The sequence below is a fragment of the Antechinus flavipes genome, chromosome 3 (genome assembly GCF_016432865.1).
Source record: "Antechinus flavipes isolate AdamAnt ecotype Samford, QLD, Australia chromosome 3, AdamAnt_v2, whole genome shotgun sequence".
Taxonomy (NCBI): domain Eukaryota; kingdom Metazoa; phylum Chordata; class Mammalia; order Dasyuromorphia; family Dasyuridae; genus Antechinus; species Antechinus flavipes.
In genome coordinates, this window is record NC_067400.1 from 507,597,562 (window position 1) to 507,623,025 (window position 25,464).

Here is a 25,464-nt window from a genome sequence, read left to right on the forward strand (position 1 = left end):
CACTCAGGAGACGGCGGCAGCGGCTGCGGCGGCTCCCGGTCCCGGGTGCAGGCTGTCGGTGGCACAATGTGGCGAGTGTGCGCGCGGCGGGCCCGGTGCGCGGCCCCGCGGACAGGTTTCATAAGTCCGGCCGCAGCCCCGAGGGAAGCCCCCAGCGGACTGGCCCCAGTCCCAGCCGCGATCCCGAGGCTTGCCCGTTCTTCCCATAGTGGGATTGGGGCGCTGCAGGGCTGGGGTCCTAGCTCTGGCTCCGCGGCGGTGCCGCGGGCCCGTTCGCTGCTGCTACAGCTCTTGGGGACGCCGGGCCGACGTTGGTACAGTTTTCCTCCGCACCAGAAGGTGAGGCCGCCCCATCCGCCTTCCTTGGAAAGACCTCCGGGCCCAGTCCCCGGCCCTTGACCCGGGAGTTAGGGGCCTCTTAGCCGGGGTCGGCCGGTGGGAAGGTCTGACCCGGAGCGAGTTCCTTCCCATCCTGCCCTTCCCCCCCTCCCCAGCCCATCCCCTTAGCTGCAGCCGGGAGGGGACTTGAAGAGCCTCTGGGACTTCGCGTGAGTGACAGACTGGAAATGTCAACTGAAAGGCAGCATTCTTCTTGCCAGATCCACAGAGCCCAATGAGGCACTGACAGGGACTAAAGGCCAGGAGCTGTAGCATCTCACCGGGCTGCAGAATAGGGCCCCAGAGCCAGTGAGGGACCTATAAAGGTAAGAAGCTGTGCTACTCTTTTTTGAAAGCAGGTGTCTCTTTTCTTTCCAGGTTCCTTTGCCTTCTCTTTCCCCCACAATGCAGGCAGGCACCATTGCCCGCTGGGAGAAAAAAGAAGGTGAAAAGATCAATGAGGGTGACCTTATAGCAGAAGTAAGTAGTTTGGAGAGCTGCTAAACTTAAAACATTTTCTGATTAAGGTGCTTCATAACTAACAATGCTAGTCTATCTTTAATTCTCTCTTTGGGTAGTAATCTGACATACTGCAACTCTGTAGGATATTTCAGATAAATTTCTCAATGCCATAAATGACCAAGCTGATTTTTGTCTGAGAAACTTTTATTAGTTTCTGTAATCTTTTTGCAAAGGTGGAAGCTTTATTTCCACTTTGCATTTTAATGCTAGATTAAGTTAATAAATGTCAGTGTGGCTGTAAGTATTTAAACACCCATGTCTTCGGTTTAAAGGTTGAAACAGACAAAGCCACTGTTGGATTTGAGAGCTTAGAAGAGTGCTACCTGGCTAAGATAATTGTTCCAGAAGGTACCAGGGATGTTCCAATTGGAGCAATCATCTGTATCACAGTTGAAAAGTAAGTAAGCTTTTGGTTGCATCTGTCTGAAAATTGCCGTCATGTAATATAAATATTGATGTGTTTGAATCTAGAATTGAGGGATGGTCTGACGTTTCCTTTTCCTCCATGCCTTATAAGGATAACTAAAATGTTTCTGTGTATATTTTCCTTACCTTAGGGCAGAGGATGTGGATGCATTTAAAAACTATACGCTGGATTCCACTGCAGCCGTTCCTCCACCAACCTCCACAGCACCTCCCCCTGCTTCTGTGGCTTCACCTTCTGCCCAGGCTCCAGGGAGCTCATATCCTACTCATATGCAGGTAAAGCTTAACTAGTGAACTTTCTCAAGAAACTGAAATATAGGGTATCTTTCTACACAGATGAACCAATTGCCATTTAAGAATAAATTATAACCCAGCTGTTCCCATGCCTGGAGGGTTCACTTAAGCCTAATCTTTGTTTTTCAAAATACTTAAATTCCTTTAAAGTTCAGGTCCTCTTCTGTGTATTCTTCTTTGATTCTCTTAGTTCTTATTGCTCCTTCCCTTCGATTTACCTATTTGTGTGCATGTATTCCTCAGTGAAATAGAAGCAGCTTAAAGGCAAGGACTTTTTCTTTGTATTTCTGGTGTTTGCCACAGTCTCTTTACATTTAGTGAGCATTTATTGTAGGAAATGAGTTTTATTACTACCATCTGTGACCTTGGACAGCTCCTTTGACCTTTCTGAGTCTGGGTGTCCACCTGTAGATCTAAGAGTTTAAAACTTCTTCATTCCATTACAACATGTAAGCCTATAATCAATATTTCTAGATATTTTTCTTTGTAAATCTATTATAATTTAAATACAGAGATGTTAGTCAAATTACTTTTTTTTTTTTTTTTAAGGATTATGATCCTAAATTTAAATGGGATGAATCCTATCTTTCATTTACTCTATATGGATTTCTGCTACATAAAACAACAATATTAATAGTATATTAAGTTAGAAAACTGTCACCCAATAAAGGATCTTATATATTTAGAAATAAAAGACATTAAATAGGGCCATCTTATAGTAGAGGTATATTTTATAGCTAAAGCATAATTAGCAAGGTAAACATTGAGTTAAGACAGATTTCCTTGAAACAGATCTAGTATCTTATCTATTCTTGAAAGATGTATTCTTTTGGGAAATAAAAAATAGAAAATATCCAATAGTATCTCCCCTGGAATTTGGTTCATATCAGAATATCATTTATATGGCTTTATAATTTGCCACTTTGTGGCACTTTGTAGAGGTTTCCAAAAAGAAACTGTTTCTTTTTGGGGGGAAGAGTGGTTTTATAGTATCATACTCTTAGAATTGCTTTTCTATTCCCATTGAGATCATGTATTCACTTTTTTTTTTTTTTTAATAGCTTTTTATTGATAGAACCTGTAATGGGCTGAGGCTTGAGTTGATGCACTGAGGTCCCAAGCACATGAGGCTAAATAGTAATTGGACCATACTCTATTAATATATAAGCTTGGAGAAAGAATGGCCCCCGCCCACTCTTTGTGCAAGTCCTGATGTGTTGTATAGGAAATGACGATTTTGGTGGGTGGAGGCAGGGGAGTGGAAAAGGAAGGGGAAGGAGAGACTTTTGGGATTGCCATTGCCACGGTTGGCTCAGCTCACATCTCTCTCTGTTAGCTGGCTTCCTGTCGCAACTGCCCATATTGCTATCGCAATCTTTCTTGCCTATATTTGCTATCACAATCTTTATTCACCTCTTCACTTCAATAAATATTGAAGATTTTTCCCTTAACCTGAATTCCTGACTCTGGCTGATTTTAAATACGCAGTCATTACAAGAACCCATACCAGGGTAATTTTTTACAGCATTATCCCTTGCATTCACTTCTGTTCCGATTTTTCCCCTCCCTCCCTCCTTCTGCCCCCTCCCTCAGATAGCAAGCAGTCCTTTACATGTTGAATAGGTTACAGTATATCCTAGATACAATATATGTGTGCAGAACCGAACAGTTTTCTTGTTGCATAGGGAGAATTGAATTCAGAAGGTATAAATAACCCGGGAAGAAAAACAAAAATGCAAGCAGTTTATATTCATTTCCCAGTGTATTCACTTCTAAGAGTGTGGACCCTCATTGTGTTCCCTTGAATAAGGTTTAACTGAGCCCTTTCTTTTTGTTATTTTTCCTTTGTGTCATATTCAGACTGTCTTAATCATCCATCCTAGATAATTCACAGATTTTAAAAAAATTATTCCATTAGTCTTAAGAATCAAATGATGATGACATATTTTAGAAGGAAGATTGCTTTTAAATCTGAGTTACCAAATTTGTTGTTAGGAGTGATATATGAGTAAAAGCAAGCATGATGATGGTGATTTGTAGCTCATTTCTTCATTAGAGATCTTGGAAGGATAACCCTGAGTAATTGTGAAAAGATAAGACCAAAATTTTTTCATCTTTCAGCTAGAATACAGCAAAACCTCCTTTTCACAGACTAGATTGGAACCATGGCTATGTCATAAAAGTAGAAATTGAGTTTTTCAAAAGAAAATATTTTCATAGCCAAAAAAGAAACATTATGCTCAAATTTTTGTGCCATTAATGCTGATTGTCCCAGGTTATGAGATAGCTTGAAGGAAATTTCAACAGATTTCTTAGTTGTCTGTTGCTTTGGTGAAAGACTGAAGGTTATTCATGAGCATCCAATTTGTTTCATAGGAAATTAAACTAATACACAACAAATTTTGCATGTAAAGTACAATAAAAATGTTAGGAAATTACTGAGATTAAGTTGCTTTAATGATTTGGGCACTAGCAAGATTTAAAACTGGGTTACTCTTGTGATTCCTATTCCAGAAAATTGGTGTTTCATTTAATGTGGTATAAGAAACCCCAAAATATAAATACTTGACAGAGTGTGTCTACCTGATTCTTTACTTCTTGAGAGTTGCTAGTATGTCCTCCTGGTGCAAAGCAATATCTTACTTAGGTACCTTTTTTGTCTGTTTTTTGTTTTGTAGGTCCTGCTACCTGCCCTCTCTCCCACCATGACTATGGGTACAGTTCAGAGGTGGGAGAAGAAGGTGGGTGAGAAATTGAGTGAAGGAGACTTGCTGGCTGAGATAGAAACTGACAAAGCCACAATAGGTAAGATTTTTACCTTAGAAACTGACAACAGCACATAGCTGTATAGTAGGAGTAGAAGAATGTTCTCCTACTCAGGTTAAGGCTGGGTTAGTAGCATGACAATTTTCTCACTGGTAGTTTCTCTTGTGAGGACAGGTTCATGATCAAAGTGATAAATAGTATTCTCATCCAGCAAAATGTCTGTTTAGAAACTGTATTTGGATTAGAATTTATTTCACAGGCCATGATTGTGACATCCTTTAGATATTTCTAGGAAGAAGAGAAATTCTAGATAGGAGGTATTCTCACAAACCAGAAGAGAAAAGGAAGTAAATAAGAAACAAGGGAAGAAGAGAGATTCTAAATAGGAGGTATTCTCACAAATCAGAAGAGAAAAGGAAGTAAATAAGAAACAAGGCTAAATAATCTCTTTTGGAGTTCATTTATAATTTGTTCATTTTCCTTTTTGGAGGCTGCATTTAATTTTTTTGTTCATCTAGCCATTTTATGTTTTTTTGTAAATATTCTCAAGTTGTCAATTTCATTGACATTGTTGGACAGAACAGTTTCTAATAACATTTCACTTGATGTGAATTTTCATTTTTCATATTATAATTTGCTTTTCTTTTCTTTTTGATCAAATTACTAATATTTTAAAATAACTTCCTAATTTCATTTATTAATTGGAGTTTTGTTGGAATTTAAAATTTTTATTTATTTGTTTATTTAGTTTTGCTGGGGCAATTGGGGTTAAGTGACTTGCCCAGGTGGTAAGTGTCTGAGACCAGATTTGAACTCTGGTCTTCATGATTTCAGGGCTGGTGCTCTATCCACGTGCCACCTAGTTGAACCTTATTTTTTATTTTTTGCTTTATTTTGTTACCTTTATTTGATTTTTCAAGTTTTTATTTTATTTTATTTTTTTTTTTTATTTACTTTATTGGTTTTCTAGATTTCTTTTTTTTTTTAGTTGCATGCCCAATTCATTGGTCTTTCTCTCTTTCTCTCTCTTGTTGATGAAAGTGCTTAGAGATTTAAGTTTTCCCATAAGGACTGCTTTGGCTCCATCCCAAAAATTTTGGTATGTTGTCTCATTGTTATTATCTTTAAAATTATCCATTGTGTCTGTGATTTGTTCTTTGTACAGATTCTTTAGGATGACTTTTATGGAATAGGATTTTCATGACATTGTGGTCAGTAAGGGATGTGTTTAGTATTTCTGCTTTTCTGCATTTATTTGGGAGTTTTTGTTAATTTTTTAATGCTGTAATATGTGGCCAATTTTTTAAAGTGCCATGTTGTGATGAGAAGTTAAGATTAGTATTTGCCACAAAACTGTTGCCTCTAACTTTCACAAAATTCTATTCAGAACCTTAATTTCTTTACTGATTTTTGTTTTGTTTTGTCTTGTTTTTGTTAGTTATATAGGTGTAAATGGAATATGTTGAGGTCCATCTCCTTGAACTATAGTTTTACTATTTCGCCCTGTTTAATTCCTTTTGAGGATTTAGATGCTATGCCATTTGGTCCCTATATGATAACTATCGATAGAATTACTTCTTTATGGTGCTTTTAAGCATAATGTAGTTTCTTTGTTTTTATTTTTATCAATTATTTTTGCTGACATTTTATCTGAGATCTTGATTGTTATTCCTGTTTTTTGTTCTTTATTTAATACACAATTGTTATTTTAGTCCATTATTTTTACTATATGAATCATTAAATGTATTTCTTATGAACAGCCTATGTTGGGTTTGAACTCGGGTCCTCCTGACTTAAGGACTGGTGCTCTATCCACTGTGCCACCTAACTGCTTGGGTTTGCCTTCTAATCCATTTTGCTTTCTATTTGTGTCTTATGGGTGATTTCATCCATTGGATTTAGTTATAATTGTTAATTGTGTATTTCTTTCTGTACTGTTGTCTTTACTTTTTTTCTCTGAATCCTGCACCCTTTCTCTTTTGCACTAATGAGCTATATTTAATTCATTCTTCTGCTTCTTTGTCCCTTTTCTCTTACTCTGCTTAGTCCCTAGTCCTGGGTTCTAATATCCTTTCTTCCTTTTAATCCCCTCTTCAAAATCTACCTTCTGAAATTAATTTGTTTTGTTTATAACCAAAATCCTTCCCTTAGTTTGCTCTTTTAGCTTTTCTTTTATTTCCCCTTCAAATTGATTCTCTGTGTGTATTTGCTTGTGTTTTCTACCCTTTTTTCATTGACTAAAAACAAAATGAAGTTCTAGCACCAAAACCCACCTCTTCTCGTTTTCTACTTGGATACCTCTTATGTGAGATTTTTCCAAACCCTTTTCTAGTATATTTAAATTTCCCTTCATTTAAGATTCTTTAACTTTATTTGGTGTTATTGGTTCTAAAAAATAAGTACTTGTCTTCTTATTAGAAAGCAAAAATTTTGTTCTTCTATAATTTGTAATATACATTTTTAAATGATTTTTATTTTTGCTGAGGTAATTGGGGTTAAGTTGTTCAGGATCACACACCGAGGAAGTGTTAAATGTCTGAGACCAGATTTGAACTTGGGTCTTCCTGACTTCAGGGCTGGTGTACCACCTAGCTGCCTTCTTTTCATAACTCTTGATTCCTTTTTTTTTTTTTTTTTTTTAATAACTTTTTATTGATAGAACCCATGTCAGGGTAATTTTTTACAGCATTATCCCTTGCATTCACTTCTGTTCCGATTTTTCTCCTCCCTCCTTCCACCCCTTCCCCCAGATGGCAAGCAGTCCTTTACATGTTGAATAGGTTACAGTATATCCTAGATACAATATATGTGTGCAGAACCGAACAGTTTTCTTGTTGCACAGGGATCTTGATTCCTTAGATTGGATTTCAGTTTCTGTTTAGCTCTTTTCATCAGAGGTGCTTTAAAAAATCTTCTATTTCATTAAAGATTTGTTTTTCTTTGTAGTATTATATTAAATTTTGCTGGCTGAGTTGTTCTTGGTAGTAATGCTAAAGCTTTTGGAAAATTGAACACCGAGTTCTGCTTCTTTATAGTGGGTATCTGTAAAATCTTCTCTGATAATAACGTTCCTTGGCATTTTCTGGTTTCTCATAATTTTTTTCCTTTAAGCTTGAAGTTTAGGATGAAGCTTCTTTGGTATTTTATTTTGAATTTTTCTTTCATGGAGTGTTTGGTGGATTCTTTTAATTTCATTGCGTTTTTTGGTTCTATTAGATTTTTGAACAGTTGTGATTTCTTGAAATATATTAAGGCTTTTCTTTGGTCATGGCTTTCAAGTTTTCCAGTGATTCTTACATTTTTCTGGAAGTGGTGTGTGTGTGTGTGTGTGTGTGTGTGTGTGTGTGTGTGTGTGTCTATCTGTGTCTGTGTCTGTGTCTATGCATACACATGCAGGCCTGTTTTAAAATTTCCTTACATTTTCCTTTTCCCTCTGATCTTTAGACCTTGTTTTAATGTTCTTACTCAGGAGTCAACTTTTCTTTGGTCCATTATAGTTTTCAGGGAGTCTTTTTTTTTTTTTTTTTTTAATACAACCTGCTGCTTTGTCAAGGGAGTCCTTTACCATTGTTGTTCCTGGACAGAGTGTTACAAGCTACAGATCTGTTTTGGTGACACTACCCTGGTGGTCTACCCTGGCCTGACCCTGGTTTTGCTCTCAGGGGGCCCCAAGTGACTTCTTATGCTGTTCTGGGGTGGAAGAAGTCATTTATTCTCGTTTCTATTTTGATTTATTGGTTATTATTCAGTGTGGTATGAATGTCATAGGTTTGCTGGATATGTAGAACTTTACAGGAAACTAAATATGTACTTTCTCAAATCTTTAAAGATGGGTATTTGTATTTGATTCAAATCAGTTCTCACATAGAGAAATGTCATGTATATTTGCATTCTTAGAGAGCTATGAATTGTCTAAATTGTCATTTTGGATTCTCCCCTGTTAACTGCTATTCTATTTTATTTTTCCAAAGTATAATGTCTAGACCTGTGCTAGTGCCATTGGGCTTGCTCTTTGAAATTCACCAAATGTTTATTAAGCATTAATGTTGCAGTTTGGTATGTTTGTGCCCTTGACACTTGTGCCATGGGACAATTTGTTGCAGTTCTGAATGGAAGTTACTCCCAATCTATAGTTTTCTCTCAAGGTAAAATTAAGCATTAGCCCTATTCCTTATTTTCATAAAACCACAAACTTAATTTTATTTACCCTATATGATTCACTGGATGTTTTTCTTTAGGATTAATCTGTCAGAAGTAACTGATAATATAAAGGGAATTATTTTCAGTTAAAATCTCTGTGCTTTGAATTATCTGGAATAATGGAAACCTTTGTGTCACATTAATTTTTTTTTTTCCTTTTTGTTAAAGGTTTTGAAGTACAAGAGGAAGGATACCTGGCAAAAATTCTTATCCCTGAAGGCACAAGAGATGTCCCTCTAGGAACTCCCCTTTGTATTATTGTAGAAAAGGAAGCAGATATTGCTGCATTTGCTGATTATAGACCAACTGAAGTAACTGATATAAAACCCCAAGCACCACCACCCACCCCAACCCCGGTAGGTATGACTCTAGAAATGAGGGAATGGGAGAGAGTAATATTCTTTAATACTTCTCAGGGTATGAATAGTTTGACCCTTATAGCTGTGTTTCCTGCTCTTTCTTGGAACCTGCTGCTGAGACCAAAGCATACTGAAATGCCCCAAGTATTGGTGTGACATGTTGTCTTCCTGCTTTAGATGTAGGAGCTCATGCTTTTGAAAGGTAAGGTTTCATTTTCCACTCTATTGGAATCATAGAATCAAAAGAATTAGAGGGGCTTTCAAGACCAGCATTCTGATTTCCCAAGCAATAGATAAATCACTTCTCAATAGTTTGAGAAGTATTCAAGTTTTTTGAAAACTTGTAAGAATCAAGCTTATTTTGTGTTATGAAAGAGCCCATTTTAGACAGCTTTTATTTTTTCAATTGGGTTAAAATCTACTTATAACTTTCACCTACTGGTTCTAATTCTTTTAAAGTTATAGGAAACAAGTCTCATCCAGTAAATAACTGAAAAGGTTATCCTAAGCTAAAGATTTAGTGTATCTTTAAGCTACCATGTCTATATTCTTATTTTACTCTGCTAGGTGTTGCTAAGGCATTATAACTAAATCAATATGAGTTTGTACCAGCTGGGTTTTAGCCCAGTTATCTTTTTGGAAAATATCAAACGTGCAGATACTCTTAACCTGGTTATAGAAAATACATCTTTCCTACATACATTTTGACTAGTATATTTACTACTCAAATTAAAAAAAAAAAAAAAACATTCAGGAAGTTTTAGGTGCTATCTTTAAATCAAGTTAGTAACTTTGTTCTTTGTACTTGTGTCTGGCGCTTATCAATTATAGCTAGGGATGACTAGAAAAATTTCTTTAAAAAAAAACCTAACACCCTTGCACTCCCCCTCCCCCCCCCCAAAAAAAAAGCATTTGTAATATATTGGAATTCTTACCATTAGTATCATCTGATACGGTATAGGTCACTATACTTAAAAATAAACAAAGAGGTCATTTCAGAGCTTCCCCAGGATCACAAAATTAAAGGTCATCAAGTTGAACTCCTTTGTTTTAGAGATAAAGAAATTGAAACCCAGAGAGGTTAGCTGATTTAGCCTGCATCATATAATGGTAATTTGAATTCAGGTCTTCCTGTCTCCAGATCCAAGGCCCTACTCACAATGTTATGTTGCTTTTCATGCTTGTAATATACCATTCCATAGCATAAACTACTATAAAAGCATTATGGTTGAACTTTAGAATTATTCATGTACTTAAGTCTAAAAGCACTATTGTCTATTTAAAAATAATCTCATGTGTCTTTACCAACAAAATTATATTTTAGAGAGTAATGAATCTTTCTTGTACATGAAAAAGTAGAAACTGACATACTTGCCATTTGGTATAACTAGGCTTTGTGAAGATTAAGCAGATGTATAATCTCTCATAGAAAAGTTAATCATCATAGAAAATGATGTGATTAAAATAGCCCCTGACTTAGAAGAAAATAACAGTGCTTGATCTTGGAAACTGACCTTACCAATGAGACACTAACTCCATTACTCCTTTTCTTTGTAAGATGGCTGCTGTTCCTCCTACTACCCCACCTACAACCACTGTACCTTCAGCCACCCGTCCAGCTGCTCTTCCCAGTACAAAAGGAAAAATATTTGTGAGTCCTCTTGCAAAGAAATTGGCAGCAGAGAGAGGAATTGATCTTGCACAAGTGAAAGGTAAATCTTTTTTTTTGAAAGTTGGTTTTGTTAAATGTTTAATTTTATTTTCTTGCTTTTATAAACACGTATATTCATTTCCCATTATAACTCTTCCCTCACTTTCTTCTAAGGAACAACTTATAACAAAAAATAAAAAATGAGAAAAAGCAATTCAGCAAAACTAATCCATCACATCAGTCAAGATCAACAGTATATGTATGCTACATCCACTTCAGTAGCCTTCTGTTCTTGCACTTTTTCCTCTCTCCTCATATGAAAGAGTCAAATTTTCATATTCTTCTAGGTAATCTTGATCATTAATATTATATAGTATTACTTTTTGAAGCTTTTTTGGTTTCCATTTACATTGTTGAATTCATCTTGCATTTTTTAAAAAATTTCACTTTATCTTAGTTCATGTTTTTTTGTATTCTTCATATTCATCATTTCTTATTCCATAATGATTTATTTTTTATTTTTTGCTGAGGCAATTGGGGTTAAATGACTTGCCCAGGGACACACAGCTAGGAAATGTTAAGTGTATGAGATCAGATTTGAACTCAGGACTTCAGGGATGGTGCTCTGTCCACTACGCCACCTAGCTGCCCCCCATAATGATATTTAAACAAATTGCAGTTTGTTCGGCTATTCTTCAATCAGTGAGCTGTAGTTTTTTGGTGTGTTGTTCATCTCCTTTAACCATTTGCTCAGTGGAGAAAGGCTTTGAAAGGAAATTTTAAAGGGATGTTTTATGATCATTTTTCTCCTTTAGGCTGACAGGATATGTGTCTGATGCTGTAGGGAAGAGCAAACTCTTTTCTGCTTTTGTAGTAAATGACATAAGTGCTTACTATGTGCCAGGCACTGTGCTAAACACTTTAAAATTATCTCATTTGATCCTCACAACAACCCTGGGAAGTGAATATCATTGTCATTTTATAGATGAAAAAAAGTGAGGCCGAGAGAAATTTAAGTAATTTCATGTATAATCTATCTTGAATTGCTTCCATTCTCATTGGGGCAGGGGAAGGAGGAAAGGAGAGAATCTGGAACTCAATTTAAAAAATAAATGTTAATTGTTTTTACATGTAACAGGAGAGAAAGAGAATTCTAAAGAAAAAAAGGAAGTTAAGTGATTTGCTTGGACTGATACAGCTAGTAAAAGTCTGATGGCAGATTTGGTTCTTTCTAATCCTTTTTGATCCCAGGACCAATGTTCTGTCCACTGTATAATCTAGCTGACCCTGTATGCTATAGAAAACCCACACTTTTTATGCAAAATGCTACATATGCTTTACTTTCATATATTTAAAAATGGTAGTTGAACTCATGCAAATTCATGTTTCAGGACTTTGTCCACAGAGCAAGGAGAAATTTTTATCAATGCTAGGTTCATTGGTGCAACAGTAATGACTACACTAGAAAACCAATCACATTCTTTTGTGTCTTCCAGGAACAGGTCCAGATGGCAGAATCACCAAGAAAGACATTGAGTCCTTTGTGCCTTCAAAGGCTGCTCCTGTGAGTTAAACTTGCTCCCTTTTGCTTTTTCTCTGTGAGAGTAATAGTTCTTTTGCAACAGTTTTTACTTTTATTTGGTTTGTATATTACATTCTGGACTGTTGTGTGAAATTGAAAGCAGAAATATAAGATTTCCTCTGTTTCTATTTAAATTTAATAGTGTACAGTTACTGTTTTACCCTTGATGTTCAAAGATGCATTATTGACTGGTATATACAGTGATTTATTGGAACTAATACTTAAATATGAATGCAAAATGCAGAAACAGATCATGCAAGTCCCTTCTGCCAATTAGAGATGTTTTGGAAATGATCATTCTTTTCAGGAAATTTCAGTATGTTTAAATAGGTCACTTGACAATATTGAGCTACCCATTAAAAATCTTAGACTAAGTTATTCTAAGATTGATTCCTGGTTTTTAAAATTTCTTTTATAATCTTTGTTCACAGGCTCCTCCTCCCACAGTTGCCATCCCCTCACCACCTCCAGCAGTGGCAGCAGTTCCTACTGGAGTTTTCACAGATATCCCAATTAGCAATATTCGTAGAGTAAGTATGTGTGTTTCTAAAAATCTAGAAACAGCTGTTGGGTTGACTGTTGTTAGTTATTAGTTGTAAACTGATGATAAAGTGATTTCTTAATTGAGAGATGAGATGGCTGAGATGTTGAGGTACTTGGGATTAATTTGTTTTAATTAATATGATAGGAAAGAATATTAAGATAAAATGCAAGCTCCAAGTCCCTAATCCTGGCTACTTGTTTCATTGCTGATTGGTTTGACAGTTATTAATTGTAAGGATTTTGGGGTAGGTTTGGGATAAGGGACTATGAAGGGGATTATAGGAGAGAGAAATGATGAAATCTTTACATAAGAAATTATTTACAAACCTTTTATTTTAGGTTATTGCTCAGCGTTTAATGCAATCCAAACAAACAATACCTCATTATTATCTTTCTATTGATGTAAACATGGGTGAAGTTTTAGAAGTACGGAAAGAACTCAACATGGTAAGATATTTGAAAATTCTTATCTAGGAATAATATTTTCTTATGTTGTGTGAAGATTCTAGGTTTGTTGAATAGTAGCTATTACCGCCAGCTCCTGATTACTAATTGATTGTATCTTGCTTTTATTCTTGTTTAAAGTAGCATGAGAAGGGGATCTAATTTTGTATATTAGCACATTCATCTTAATAGTGTGGTACCCCAGTTTTGTGTTTACTTCCCTAAAGTTTTTCCTAATGGGCGCTCAGCCTTGTAGAAGAAATGTAAAACAGAATCTGTTTTTCAGGAGATTGCAATGGTAAAAGATAGGATAAGAATATGTAACTGCAATGTAACAAGAATGCACAGTTCTATTGTAGTTCAGTGCTAAATATTGGCCTTTAGTAGGAATTTGGGGAATCATTGGGAATAGTTGGAAAAGAAAGTGTGAGATATAGGTTGATCCTTAAAGGATATGTAGAATTTGAGGGAACATTTCATTTTGCAAGAATGACTAAAGTAAAGGACTTACTGAAAAGAATCTTGATTTGGGGGAGAGGGAAATTGGACCTGGTTTCTTGTCTTACCTCTGTCATTAATGTAGTTTTGGATAGGTTATGCCTCTTTGGGCCTTGAGGTTTCCCCCTCCTCATTTATAAAATGAGATTGGACTAGATTTATTCTACGTTTCATTGTGATTCTAACAATGAGATTTTATGGATATCAGGATGATCATAAATTGTCGAAGGAAGACTAGAATGGAATAGTAGGGAAAAACTAGTTGGAGAAGCAAAGTGTATGTTCATAGAGTAATGTTGAAGAATAAGCTATTGCAGTAACACAAGAGATTTGAAGTAATAATAGTCTGAATGAGGTGGGCAATATTGGGGGAATGAAGAAAAAGGAGAGAAATCTTTTGTGAAATTTGGTAACTGGATATTTGAGGTAAAGAAAAGATGTTAAAAAATTGTTACATTTATCTACTTGAGTGTTTCTTTGGTCATTTGATATTGAGTACTATTTATGTTCATTGTGTCCATTTTAGTATTTGTGCTGCTTTTCTGGGATTTTCACTTGAGGTCAAATTTCAATACTTTGTAGAAGTAGGTACTACTACTTAGTGGTGAGCAACATGCTTTGAATTATTACTCAGCCTTATTTATGTAACATGAAAAATCCTATCTCATGCTCATCAGTCAAATTGTTCCCTGTACTTTTGTTTTAAGCATACGTCCAAATTTGCATAAAATAGTACTTTAGAACAATACACATTTATATAGTATTATAATATTAATAGTTTACAAAGCATTTTCCTCACAACTGCCTATGAGGTAAGTGGTGTAAGCATTATTTCATTGTATAGACAAGACAACTGAGGTTTAGAAAAACTAAATGTCTTGCCCAATTTGTCATGACTTATAAAAACTGGGAATTTGAAACCAGATCATTTAACTTTTTTCTTTTTCACAATGCAGTTGCCTTTCCTTTATTTTTCCTCTAATCAAATGCTTGTTTTTGTGTAGCAATTTTTAAAAGACTCTATAATGGAATTCATTCACCTTTAAATTTCATTTTACCACAAAAGCCAAGGAAATTGATTCAGAATTCTGAACTCGTGTTTCCAAAGTTAAGATGCAAAAAAAAAAAAAAAAAAAAAAAATTTCTATGGGCCATCTATTAAGATTAAATTTTGCAACTTTTAAGATTGTACAGTTGAGGCTTTATGGAATAAGGAAATGGTAATAGGTTGTCTTTTTTTCTTTAGACATTGGCAGGAAACAGTAAGATTTCTGTTAATGACTTCATTATTAAAGCTTCAGCTTTGGCCTGTTTGAAAGTACCTGAAGCTAATTCTTCTTGGATGGACACAGTTATAAGGCAGTAAGTATAATTTTATTGGGGTAAGCTATTAATTACCAAGTGCCTGATATGTCTATCATTGTGTAGTTGTAGAGCCAAGGAAAAAAACAGAAACAAGTGTTCTATGAAAAAATCTGGTAGTGAATTTATACATATGAAAGAATTCAAAACAAAGATAATATTTAGTTCAACATTTAATTGTGTTATAAATTCTTAATGTTCAGAATAAGGAGAAAGTGATATATAAATGCTTACATATAATGGATAGAGAGCTAGGTGTGGGGTCAGGAAGACAAGTTCAAATCTGGCCTTATTACTAGCTATACTGACCTATAAAATGGGAATAAATAATAACACCTACCTCCAGCATTGTTATGATCAAATAATGCTTGTAAAAAATGCTTTCACATAGTAACTGGCATTTAGTGGTAGTTATATAAATGCTTGTTCCATTTCTTATTCTTCCTGTACTTTGACATCAAAATCAGAAAACTTTGATTTAAAACCATTTAATAATAAATTGGGCAAGCTATTTTGACCCATTAGCTCATTTTTAAAGCAGCACTCATGTCTACAAATGAGAACACCATAATATAGCCTCTGTTTTCTTTTCTTTACTTGCCCCACCTCTTACTAGGTATCTGATAAGACAGAGGTCAAATATCGTGTTTGACAAATAGGCACTGAATGACTACTGAAGATAATTTTCACATGTTTGGTACCACAGTGAAAAAGAAAAAACCAATACGGAATCTATGGAGTCTTTGTCTGTCTTTACTTTTAGCCAGTATGACTAAGCTGGAGAATCACTAGGGTAGTGGTCTTAGATGATGTGGAAGACTGGTTCAAATCCTGACTGACATTTACAAGTTGTGCGACCTTGAGCATGTAACTTAACCACTATGAGCCTTAATTTCTTTGACTAAAACTGGGGATGATATTTACATTATCTCACCAGGTTGTTTGCAGAAAATTTAAAATGCTAAATTCAAACTATGGACTCCTGAGAGGCTACAGCAGTTTATACATCAGCTCTATCTCCAACATAGTTTTCTGAACCAGGATTTGGAGCTAACTGGGAATTAGATATCAAGCTGCAAATAATTCAGTTTTTGTAGTAGGATGTTCCTTTGTAGGAAGTACTTTTAATCAAGCTTGATCTTTTCATCAATTTCATGCTCAGACATAGATAAGTCAATCATTATTAGTAGTAAAAAACAGCAGCATTGTACATCACACACATGTATTTGTATAGTATTTTTCTAATTGTTCCAGTTCCAAAATCTTCAAAATAATATTTTGTATCATGAATCCTTTTGGCAGTCTGGTGAAGATTTCTATTCTAAAATAATATTTTTAAGTATCTAAAACATAGGAATTACAAAGGAAACTATTGATGTTTCCAAGATTTTAATTAAAAAAAGAAGTCACAGACAAACCCTTGATCTAAAGTCCAAACTCCTTGGCCTTATCATTTGAGGCAGTTTGTTTTTCCAGATGAAAAGTCCCATACATGAACCCTTTGGCCAAATTGATTTTATTTTATATTTTGTGTTTCTTCAAATTTGTTTTGTCTCCTCTTTCAAACCTGAGAATTTTTATCCTTTGTGATAATCCTAGTTTGGACTGAAATTTTAGCTTGTGGTAAGTTCTAGGTAGGTTAACACAAACTCACAGGGTGATAGAATTTGAGGGTCAGAAGGGACCTCAGTGGCCATTTGATCTAGTCCATATATAAATGGGTTTCCCTCACTATAACATACTTAGCAATTCAGCCTCTGCTTTGAGGACTGGAATCCCACCATCTTTCAAGGGTTATCCCAGTACGTTTCTATCTCTCTCTCCTACGAATTCCTGCAGCATTTTAGTTATAAAACACTTCATGTAAAAAGTGCTTGTGTCAGCTATAATTAAGACTCCTTTTTTAAAATTAACTTTGTTCAAAAGAAATGCTTAATAACTTTGATCATTCAGGTAATATTTCCTTATAATTTTTTTTTTTTTTCAAACAGAAATCATGTTGTTGATGTTAGTGTTGCAGTCAGTACCCCTTCTGGACTCATCACACCCATTGTATTTAATGCACATATAAAAGGACTAGAATCCATTGCTAATGATGTAGTTTCTTTAGCAACCAAAGCACGGGAGGGTAAACTTCAGCCACATGAATTCCAGGTAAATAATTTATGTTGACTTTAAAAATAGTAAAACATTTTCTTGACTAACATTCCTGTCACTTGCTGTTAATGATAGACATACTGAAGACAAAGTGAGATTCTGGGTCTTGTAGGAAATTAAATGAACATAAATTTAACTCTTAAATTTGGGTCTGATTATGTTAAAATGGAACATAAGGATTTTCTGATGTAACAAAAGATTAGGCTTTGTAAAAGTACTTGTTTATGCAATAATTTGCATATTTGAGGGAATAAATTAAAGCATTCTATTTTCTAATGTTAATTATTTTTTTTTCTCTTGTTAGGGTGGTACTTTTACCATCTCTAATTTAGGTATGTTTGGGATTAAGAATTTCTCTGCCATTATTAACCCACCTCAGGCATGTATTTTGGCGGTTGGTGCTTCAGAGAATAGGCTAGTTCCAGCAGATAATGAAAAAGGGTAAGTGTTATTTGGAGAAATATAGTTGCAAAAGCATTAGACCATTTTTTAAGCTGCATTTTTACGGTCAGATCTTGATATATTTATATGTCCAAACAAGTAAAATTTGAAGGATGAAATTCAATTCTTTGGGGACAAGAGTGTTTTTATCTTCTTCAGATGTAGCAAGTTATTAAATTCCATATTGAAAAATTTTATTCTTTCTTAGATGTTAAAGGACTATACTTGAGCTTTCTGATCTGTCTTTTCAAGCACTGAATTCAGGGGAGGAAGGGTGCACAGTTAATAGCATTATTGCTTATGGGGAAAGTTTTAACTTCTGGGATACTTGTGGTTTGAAAATCCATTGATTGCTTTGAGAGTACTTAATTGTTTGTTTTTCTCTTAGATTTGATGTAGCCAGCATGATGTCTGTTACACTCAGCTGTGATCATCGGGTAGTGGATGGAGCAGTTGGAGCTCAGTGGCTTGCTGAGTTCAAAAAATACCTTGAAAAGCCTATCACAATGCTGTTATAACTACCTTAAGCAATTTCTACTCTATCCCAGTCACATTGGTTATTCTTAATATTTATATGTGTCAGTTAAACAAAGATGGTTCCTTTTTTATTTTAAGTTAGCCAATTATTTTTATTATCCATTTTGTATAGTTAAGTTATTTGTAATAGGCATTATTGAATTTCATGAACTTTAAATGCCAATTACAACTAGTCATTGTGCAAATTTTAAATAAAATATGCATTCAAATTCTGTGTGCTCCCAAGTTAAAAGGTACATGGCCTCCAACCCCTCAGTAGTTAGCATTTTCATTGGGAAATGCAGTAAATTAACATTTTTTTGGGTGGTGATGGGAAAGATGTTAAAATTCCAGTTTCTTTGGAATTTAAGTTTTATTTAGTTTTCTTCGCCACCCAATCCCTTGTCAATGTAGGGGGAATTAAAGCCTCATCAAAAATAAAGTCATAAAACAGTTAACTTTTTAAATTTGCTAAAAAAAAATTGGACCATCTAGTTTTGATTGTTTCCTTTTACATTTTTCTATTAAATTTGATGTAAACAGTTTTCCATCTTGTAATGAAGACAGCATGAAATGTGAGCAGATTTTGTAGAACTGAAGTGAAAGGTCAGAATTTCATACTTGTACTTGACACTTGCATTCATCAGACTGTTACAGCTGTAGGAGTAGAAGCCTTTTATAGCAAAAGTAATTGATAATTTGTAAGTAAACTCTCCATAGTCCTGCATCTTTGGAAAATTACACCGAATAATATTATGTACATATGTAAGATGCTGGTCACTTATGTTGGACATGTGCCAAAATCCATTCATTGTCATGTCCAATCTGAAAAAAATAAGAGGGAGAGGGAATAGTGAACCATTGGAAATGTTTTTTAAAAGAAGAGTCATGTATTAATTGGTCAGTGATTTCACTAGAAAGAAAAAAACGTTAAATGTTTTTTAAAAAGTTATTTTGTACTGTTTTGAGTTGTCTTACATAAAATAAGAATGCACTAAAAGTCCTCTGTGAAGAAGTGTGTCTTATGGTGAGCAAGTAAATATTTTACTCCAATTGGTTATAGTTGCTTTATTTTGGAAGGGGGTTGGGGTTATGTACAGGATAATTGAAAATAATTGGAAATTAGATCAATTCCAGGCTTTCTGTTGAATCATTGTGTTTTAATAATTGTTTGGAATTGTTAATGACTATTTAAAATAAATCTGACCACTGCTTCCTTGTGTGTGTAATATGTGAACCTAGCCCAGGTACTTTGAGCCACAGAAGTTCACTTTTTCATTGTTTAACCTTTTTGTAAGTTTCTGAGCAGACATGGGTACACATGTACAGCTGACACTCCATTCTGTCTTCATGATTTATACTGCTGTACTGTTATGAAAATGTAATCCTAGAAACTAACCTGACCTTTCTGGTATAAGTGATTCTAGCTTGAAGGGAAAGTTATATGGGAGGAAATAATTCATTACAAGGGACCACTGTCAGAATGAGCCAGATTGGATGCAGGTTTGTTAAACTATTCTTCAAAGCTATATTATTCTCTGTTGCTATTGCTTAAGGCTCTGTACTTCCCTTGTAAAATGAGCAAAAACCCAGAAGGTTGCATATTAATAAAAATTACTTTATTCTTAAGTTATGGAAATTGATCTGGAATGTTTGATACAATCTATTTTCTTACTCCATACTGAAAAAAAGTAAAATTAGAGATAGTGTTCTTTATTTAAAATGAGTATTAAAGAATTAAAAGTAAATTATGCATTTTTAATGTGTCTGGTTTAATTTCTGGTATGTCCATATTCTGACATTAGCTTTAGTAAACATTTCTGAAAGGTATAGAAATCTGTAAATCTCTTTGTACAAAATTTTGAGTTAATTTTTTATATAACAGGAAGCTGCAGACATAAGAAACATTTTATTGAAAATAGATGGTGACACCTAGTGTCAAAATGATTATTGTTTCATTTTTAATTCTGAGACAAAAAAATGGAAGACATACAGTTCTGAAAAACTAAGTCAGGACTTTTTTCAGTGCAGGATGGCTATCATAAAAACTAAGCAGTATGTGAAAAGTAGTCACTTACCTGATAGTTTCTAGAATTCTGCCTTGCTGAATTTTAGTTAAATAAATTTACAGGAAATTTTTTCCTTTAAAGGAAGTGTAATTACTAATTAATGTCCATCTTAAAATATTTTCCTCACAGTAGATGTGAGGTTCACTTAGCTTTAGTTTGAAGGATAAGATTTTTCAAAATCAAATGAGGTGTTTAAAAAAAAGCAATACATAAATCTATGCTCCATTAGGGTATAGGCAGTTTTTTGCAAGCAGTCTAAACAGGCCACATCTTTATTATAATTAAATTTAAATGTAGAGAACACAAGATGGCATTGTGTTTATTTGCTTTTTTAAAAGTCACAAACTTGATTTTCTAAAACAGAACAATTACCCTAAATGCTCTTAACATCACAAGTTTGGATTGGGAAGGGATCTCGGAGGTCCCGTAACCTACCTTTCATTAATTAATGAAAAAGCTTGAGAAGTGACCTGCCTAAAACATTGCCTAAGTATAAGAGCCTGCTTATGATTCTATTATCTCTGATTATTCCAGATTGATGCCTCTGGTTATTAATTTCAGGTTAAAAATGTATAAGTGGATGAATTTATATTAAAGCAGTGAATTGGATTGCCAAAGGGAAATTCCCTTAATACCTAAAGTCACTGAAACTAGACTATCTTTTTTAATACTTACTGTTTTTATTGTGTATTTTTTAGTCATGGAATACCATATGATCCAAAGAATTAAATATAAATGTTGATAGCAAAGGAGAGGAATATTAGGCTGAAACAAAACGTGATTACCTGGTGAATGTGGCAAGAGGTGAGGATAACTGAGAAACAACCTTGAGTACTAAACTGATATCCATGTATATCCAGAAAAAGCAGAAAAGACCCCTTTCCCTTTCCACCTCAACCCGCAGTGGGATGTGCAGCCTCCATGGCAGGGGTTCTTAAATCTAGAGTTTTAGGAACAATTATATCTTTATTTTCACTGACTTTTAACTGAAATGTATAATTCCTTTCCATTACAAATTTAAAAATTACAATTACAAATTAAAAAAAAAACATTTTGTAAGCTTTACTAGACAAAGCAAAGAACCCCTACCATGTGATAAATTTATATGATAGAGTATTGATAAATATTACGCAGGATGGGCACTGTTGGAAACATCCATATCATCAATTGCAGATTTATTTTTGAGTACTAATGCAAGGCATTATTTTATTTAGGAAAATATAATGAATATGTCAAAAAGACCCAATACATACATAGTAATATACTAATAGACACAGATTAATAACAAATTGTACTTACAAGTACTGTAAAAATGTAGAATAAGGGTGTAAGCTAATTGTGTGTAATTAGGCAAAGTTTCAAAAAGACGAGTTTAGAGCACTTTGGAGAAGAATGAAGAAAGAAGGGCATTATGTATTTTAAATTTGAGCAGAATGTATAAATGACATTTCAAAGTAAGCTTATTCTATTAGCTTATTGATTCAAGATGAAATATACATTTAATCACCAAGAATTCTCATTTTCAATTCTATGAGCCCTAGATGAGAATAAAATAAGGCTAGCACAGTTGAAATTCATTGATTTGCTTTTAAATGCTACTTAAGATTATTTCTTTCATAATGATAATCTAATTATTAGCACAAGAACCATTATAAGGTCCTTGAAGAGAACTAAAAATAATAGTGACCTATTACTATCCCAGTTGGTGTTTTATAAGTGTTAAATATCTGAACATTTTTTTTCTAAATTCAGTAAATGTTTTTCCTTTAGCTAAGTTACTTAGTAGTCTTGATCCAGAAGTGCTGGTTTTAGTCAAACTCTTCATTGTAGTTTTTCTGAAACGGGTTTTTCCCCCTTCCACTTTGAGTTGATGTTTCTTTTGACACTTGGTACATCAAAGAATCATAGATGTAGAAATTTACAATTTTATATTCTAGTTCTAAGTCATTATTCAAGGTGCTATAGATACAGAAGCAAAGATGAAATCATCCCTACCCTAGTGGAGATTACATTTTGTGAAGGGAAACTATCAACGTAGAAAGAGTACTTGGGAACAAATACAAAAATCAATACAAGGTCCTTTTTGGAGGAAGAGTACTCAGCTGTAGGGATCAGCAAAACTTCAAGTAGAAGATGGTGCTTGAGCTGAGTGTTCAAAGAAAAGATCATTTATGTATATTCTATTCCTGCTACTTGACAAAATTACGACTGTTAATCTTAGCACAGTGTTCTACCCATAAAAAATGATTAATGTTGAATTCATTAAACATGGTGTTTAAAAGATAGTACACTAGGGGTAGAGGAGAAGAAAAAGATGGGCTGAGATTTAAAAGAATTTAACCAAAATAACTACCATATCATGTGATCACACTCCCACTGACCAGGGTCCCTTCTTGCTGAAAGATTAGGGCAGGACTTGGAAACACAACTGAATTGGCTTCAGGTACAAGTATAATTTTCTTTATACAGTATGTTTAACTGATACCTTAAAAGAGTAAATCTTCCACTAAAGTGATAAAAAAGTGACTTTAAAAAATTCATTATATCTTAACTATTTGTTAACTTGTAATTGTTATCAATATCAAAGGAAAGATGCTGTAGCTTCAAAGGTTTTAGTTATCTAAGATAAGGGCAAGGCCATTTGTGGTAAAAGGGATAGAGGAATTTTTTAAAGATGTGATGAGATGCAAATTCTATAAAAACTTCAGAAATCTGAAATTGATATTTGACATTAATACCTTCTTACCTATGATGCCTTCATAGGAGCTCAGTATAGAATAATGAAAGCCTAACATCCATGTTGCACTTTTACTGCAGTACTGGCATGGTGATGATTAATGTAGCTTTCTCTGTGATAAATTTTGCTATAGTCGTCTCAGTGTCAACTGGTTCTGGAAGATCTATCTGTAATCGGTACTTTTCAGAGACTTCAATCACTAAATCATCCTATGAAAGAATCACATCAATTGGACAAATTTGTTTTTGCAATCTAGAAATAAAATATTTCTGGTTTCATATGGTTATCTCTTTATCTTACCTTTGAAACACTGAGGTCACAGTCACAGACAGAACTAAGACCAGGAAGTTCAACTTTCATCTCAATTTTCAGTGATTTCCCATTCTGATCCTTCACAACTGTCAGCTTATAATTTGGAGTTTTCAGCTCAACTTGGAGCTCACTACTGGAAATTTCCTCAATTAGACAACCTTGTTTGCTTGGAATATGGTCCTTTGGTAGTAAGAGTTGTGGAATGTCATCTTGGTTATTCACACTACAATTTCTCAACTGCTCAAGCTTTAATTCTTGATGCAAAAAAGGGATATATGTCAGATTATAATAATTAAAATGCAATAAAGCACTATAAATAGTACTGAATACAGATTGTGTATCAACATTGTTACATTTTTATTTGCTTTGTTCAACATTTTCCAATTACAATTTAATCTGGTTGGAGCAGCGCTGCCTGCAGCTTTGTAATACTACTGGGTTATATTATAATGTTTTAGAAATAAGATTGGTCTGATTTTCACTTGTCCATTTGTTTTTTTTCTTTTGTTTTGCTGAGGCTATTGGGGTGAAGTGACTTGCCCAGGGTCACGCAGCTAGGGAGTGTTAACTGTCTGAGACCAGATTTGAACTCAGGTCCTCCTAACTTCAGGGTTGGTGCTCTATCCACTGTGCCACCTACCTGCCCCTTACATACACTAATTTTAAGTAAAATTTTCCTTACCTTTCTTCATTTTCTCACTTAAATTTGTTGGGTCATTTTGGATCCCCATCAAATTCTTTTTCATCCTTTGGAGGCTTCCTTTATTCTTGCTTTTTGTAATATGGTAGGAATGGTTAAGAGTAAATTGGTGTCTATCCTCAATGCATTTCATTGTCAGGTGAATCAGTTGATCCATTTCCATTTCATCCTTTTTTGCTGTCTTGAGAACATCAGGGTTGTAGGCAACATCAATGACTGTGTATGATTCTAGACAGTTCAAACAGTGTTGTGTTAACAGAAAGTTTTTTCTGTAATAGCACTGTCAATATCAAAGTAATGCTACTGTTAATAATGTTAACCCAAAAGCCTGGATTAAGCTAAGGCACTCCAAAAGTATAATTTCCATTATAGTCCTACTGTACAAAAATAATTCCTATTAGAATTTCTTGTCTATAAGAGTAACTGCCTGAGTTTTTGAAAAAATTAGATTAACATCTTACATATATTTAGTTAATACTGAAGATTAACTCTCCAATATGTTTATTAGAAATATAAAAATTTTACCTTAAATATATTTTTGCTGCTAAAATTTATTGGGTGGTAGCTGATTGCTGAGAAAAATAATAGAAAGCCTATTTTGATGTTCTATATACCTGATGTCTCAGAAACATCTTCTGGATGGCCAACACTCAAAGATACAGGTTCTGCCTTTGATTGGGGTGCTGGGATTCTTGTCCACTGACATAAATTGATGAATAGTACTTTTTCTTCTGGTTTCTAGAAAAGAAAACTTTTTTCTTTTTACTCATCATTCTGCATATAACTGAAGCGGCTTCTGGCCACTAGCATTTTTTTTTTAAATAACTTTTTATTGATAGAACTCGTGCCAGGGTAATTTTTTACAACATTATCCCTTGCATTCACTTCTGTTCCGATTTTTCCCCTCCCTCCCTCCACCCCCTCCCCTAGATGGCAAGCAGTCCTTTACATGTTAAGTAGGTTACAGTATATCCTGGATACAATATATGTGTGCAGAACCGAACAGTTTCCTTGTTGCACAGGGAGAACTGAATTCAGAAGGTACAAATAATCCGGGAAGAAAAACAAAAATGCAAGCAGTATATATTCATCTCCCAGTGTTCTTTCTTTGGGTGTAGCTGCTTCTGCCCATCTTTGATCAATTGAAACTGAATTAGCTCTCTTTATCGAAGAGATCCATTTCCATCAGAATACATCCTCAAACAGTATCATTGTTGAAGTATATAATGATCTGCTGGTTCTGCTCATTTCACTTAGCATCAGTTCATGTAAGTCTCGCCAGTCCTCTCTGTATTCATCCTGCTGGTCATTCCTTACAGAACAATAATATTCCATAACGTTCATATACCACAATTTACTCAACCATTCTCCAATTGATGGGGATCCATTCATTTTCCAGCTTCTAGCCACTACAAACAGGGCGCCACAAACATTTTGGCACATACAGGTCCCTTTCCCTTCTTTAGTATCTCTTTGGGGTATAAGCCCAGTAGAAACACTGCTGGAT

At 34.6% G+C, this 25,464-nt stretch overlaps 2 protein-coding genes across 3 annotated transcripts in view; one reads left to right on the forward strand and one right to left on the reverse strand.

The window, feature by feature from the left end:
• DLAT (dihydrolipoamide S-acetyltransferase) lies at positions 1-19,355 on the forward strand. The gene is made up of 14 exons (XM_051986964.1): positions 1-339; positions 757-858; positions 1,173-1,297; positions 1,458-1,602; positions 4,299-4,425; positions 8,755-8,942; positions 10,504-10,657; positions 12,093-12,160; positions 12,610-12,708; positions 13,061-13,168; positions 14,910-15,025; positions 17,017-17,179; positions 17,487-17,623; positions 18,012-19,355. The coding sequence occupies exons 1-14, from the start codon at positions 67-69 to the stop codon at positions 18,139-18,141; spliced, it is 1,935 nt and encodes a 644-aa protein (XP_051842924.1). The 5' UTR covers positions 1-66; the 3' UTR covers positions 18,142-19,355.
• The window catches only part of PIH1D2 (PIH1 domain containing 2), a 9,664-nt gene continuing 2,834 nt past the window's right edge, over positions 18,635-25,464 (reverse strand). For both annotated transcript variants that reach the window (XM_051986968.1, XM_051986969.1), the window contains exons 3-6: positions 24,572-24,695; positions 23,940-24,185; positions 23,246-23,511; positions 18,635-23,154 (exon numbers count right to left, since the gene is read on the reverse strand). In XM_051986968.1, coding sequence (XP_051842928.1) covers positions 23,017-23,154; positions 23,246-23,511; positions 23,940-24,185; positions 24,572-24,695 — 774 coding nt within the window. In that variant the 3' untranslated portion in view covers positions 18,635-23,016. The remainder of the gene's footprint in view (positions 23,155-23,245; positions 23,512-23,939; positions 24,186-24,571; positions 24,696-25,464) is intronic.

Bases quoted from the DNA above. Each gene is read 5' to 3' on its own strand.
- DLAT (XM_051986964.1), top strand. From the start codon at position 67: ATGTGGCGAGTGTGCGCGCGGCGGGCCCGGTGCGCGGCCCCGCGGACA. The intron at 1,603-4,298 runs GTAAAGCTTAAC...TTTGTTTTGTAG, and splicing joins CATATCCTACTCATATGCAG to GTCCTGCTACCTGCCCTCTC. The intron at 15,026-17,016 runs GTAAGTATAATT...TTTTTCAAACAG, and splicing joins ATGGACACAGTTATAAGGCA to AAATCATGTTGTTGATGTTA.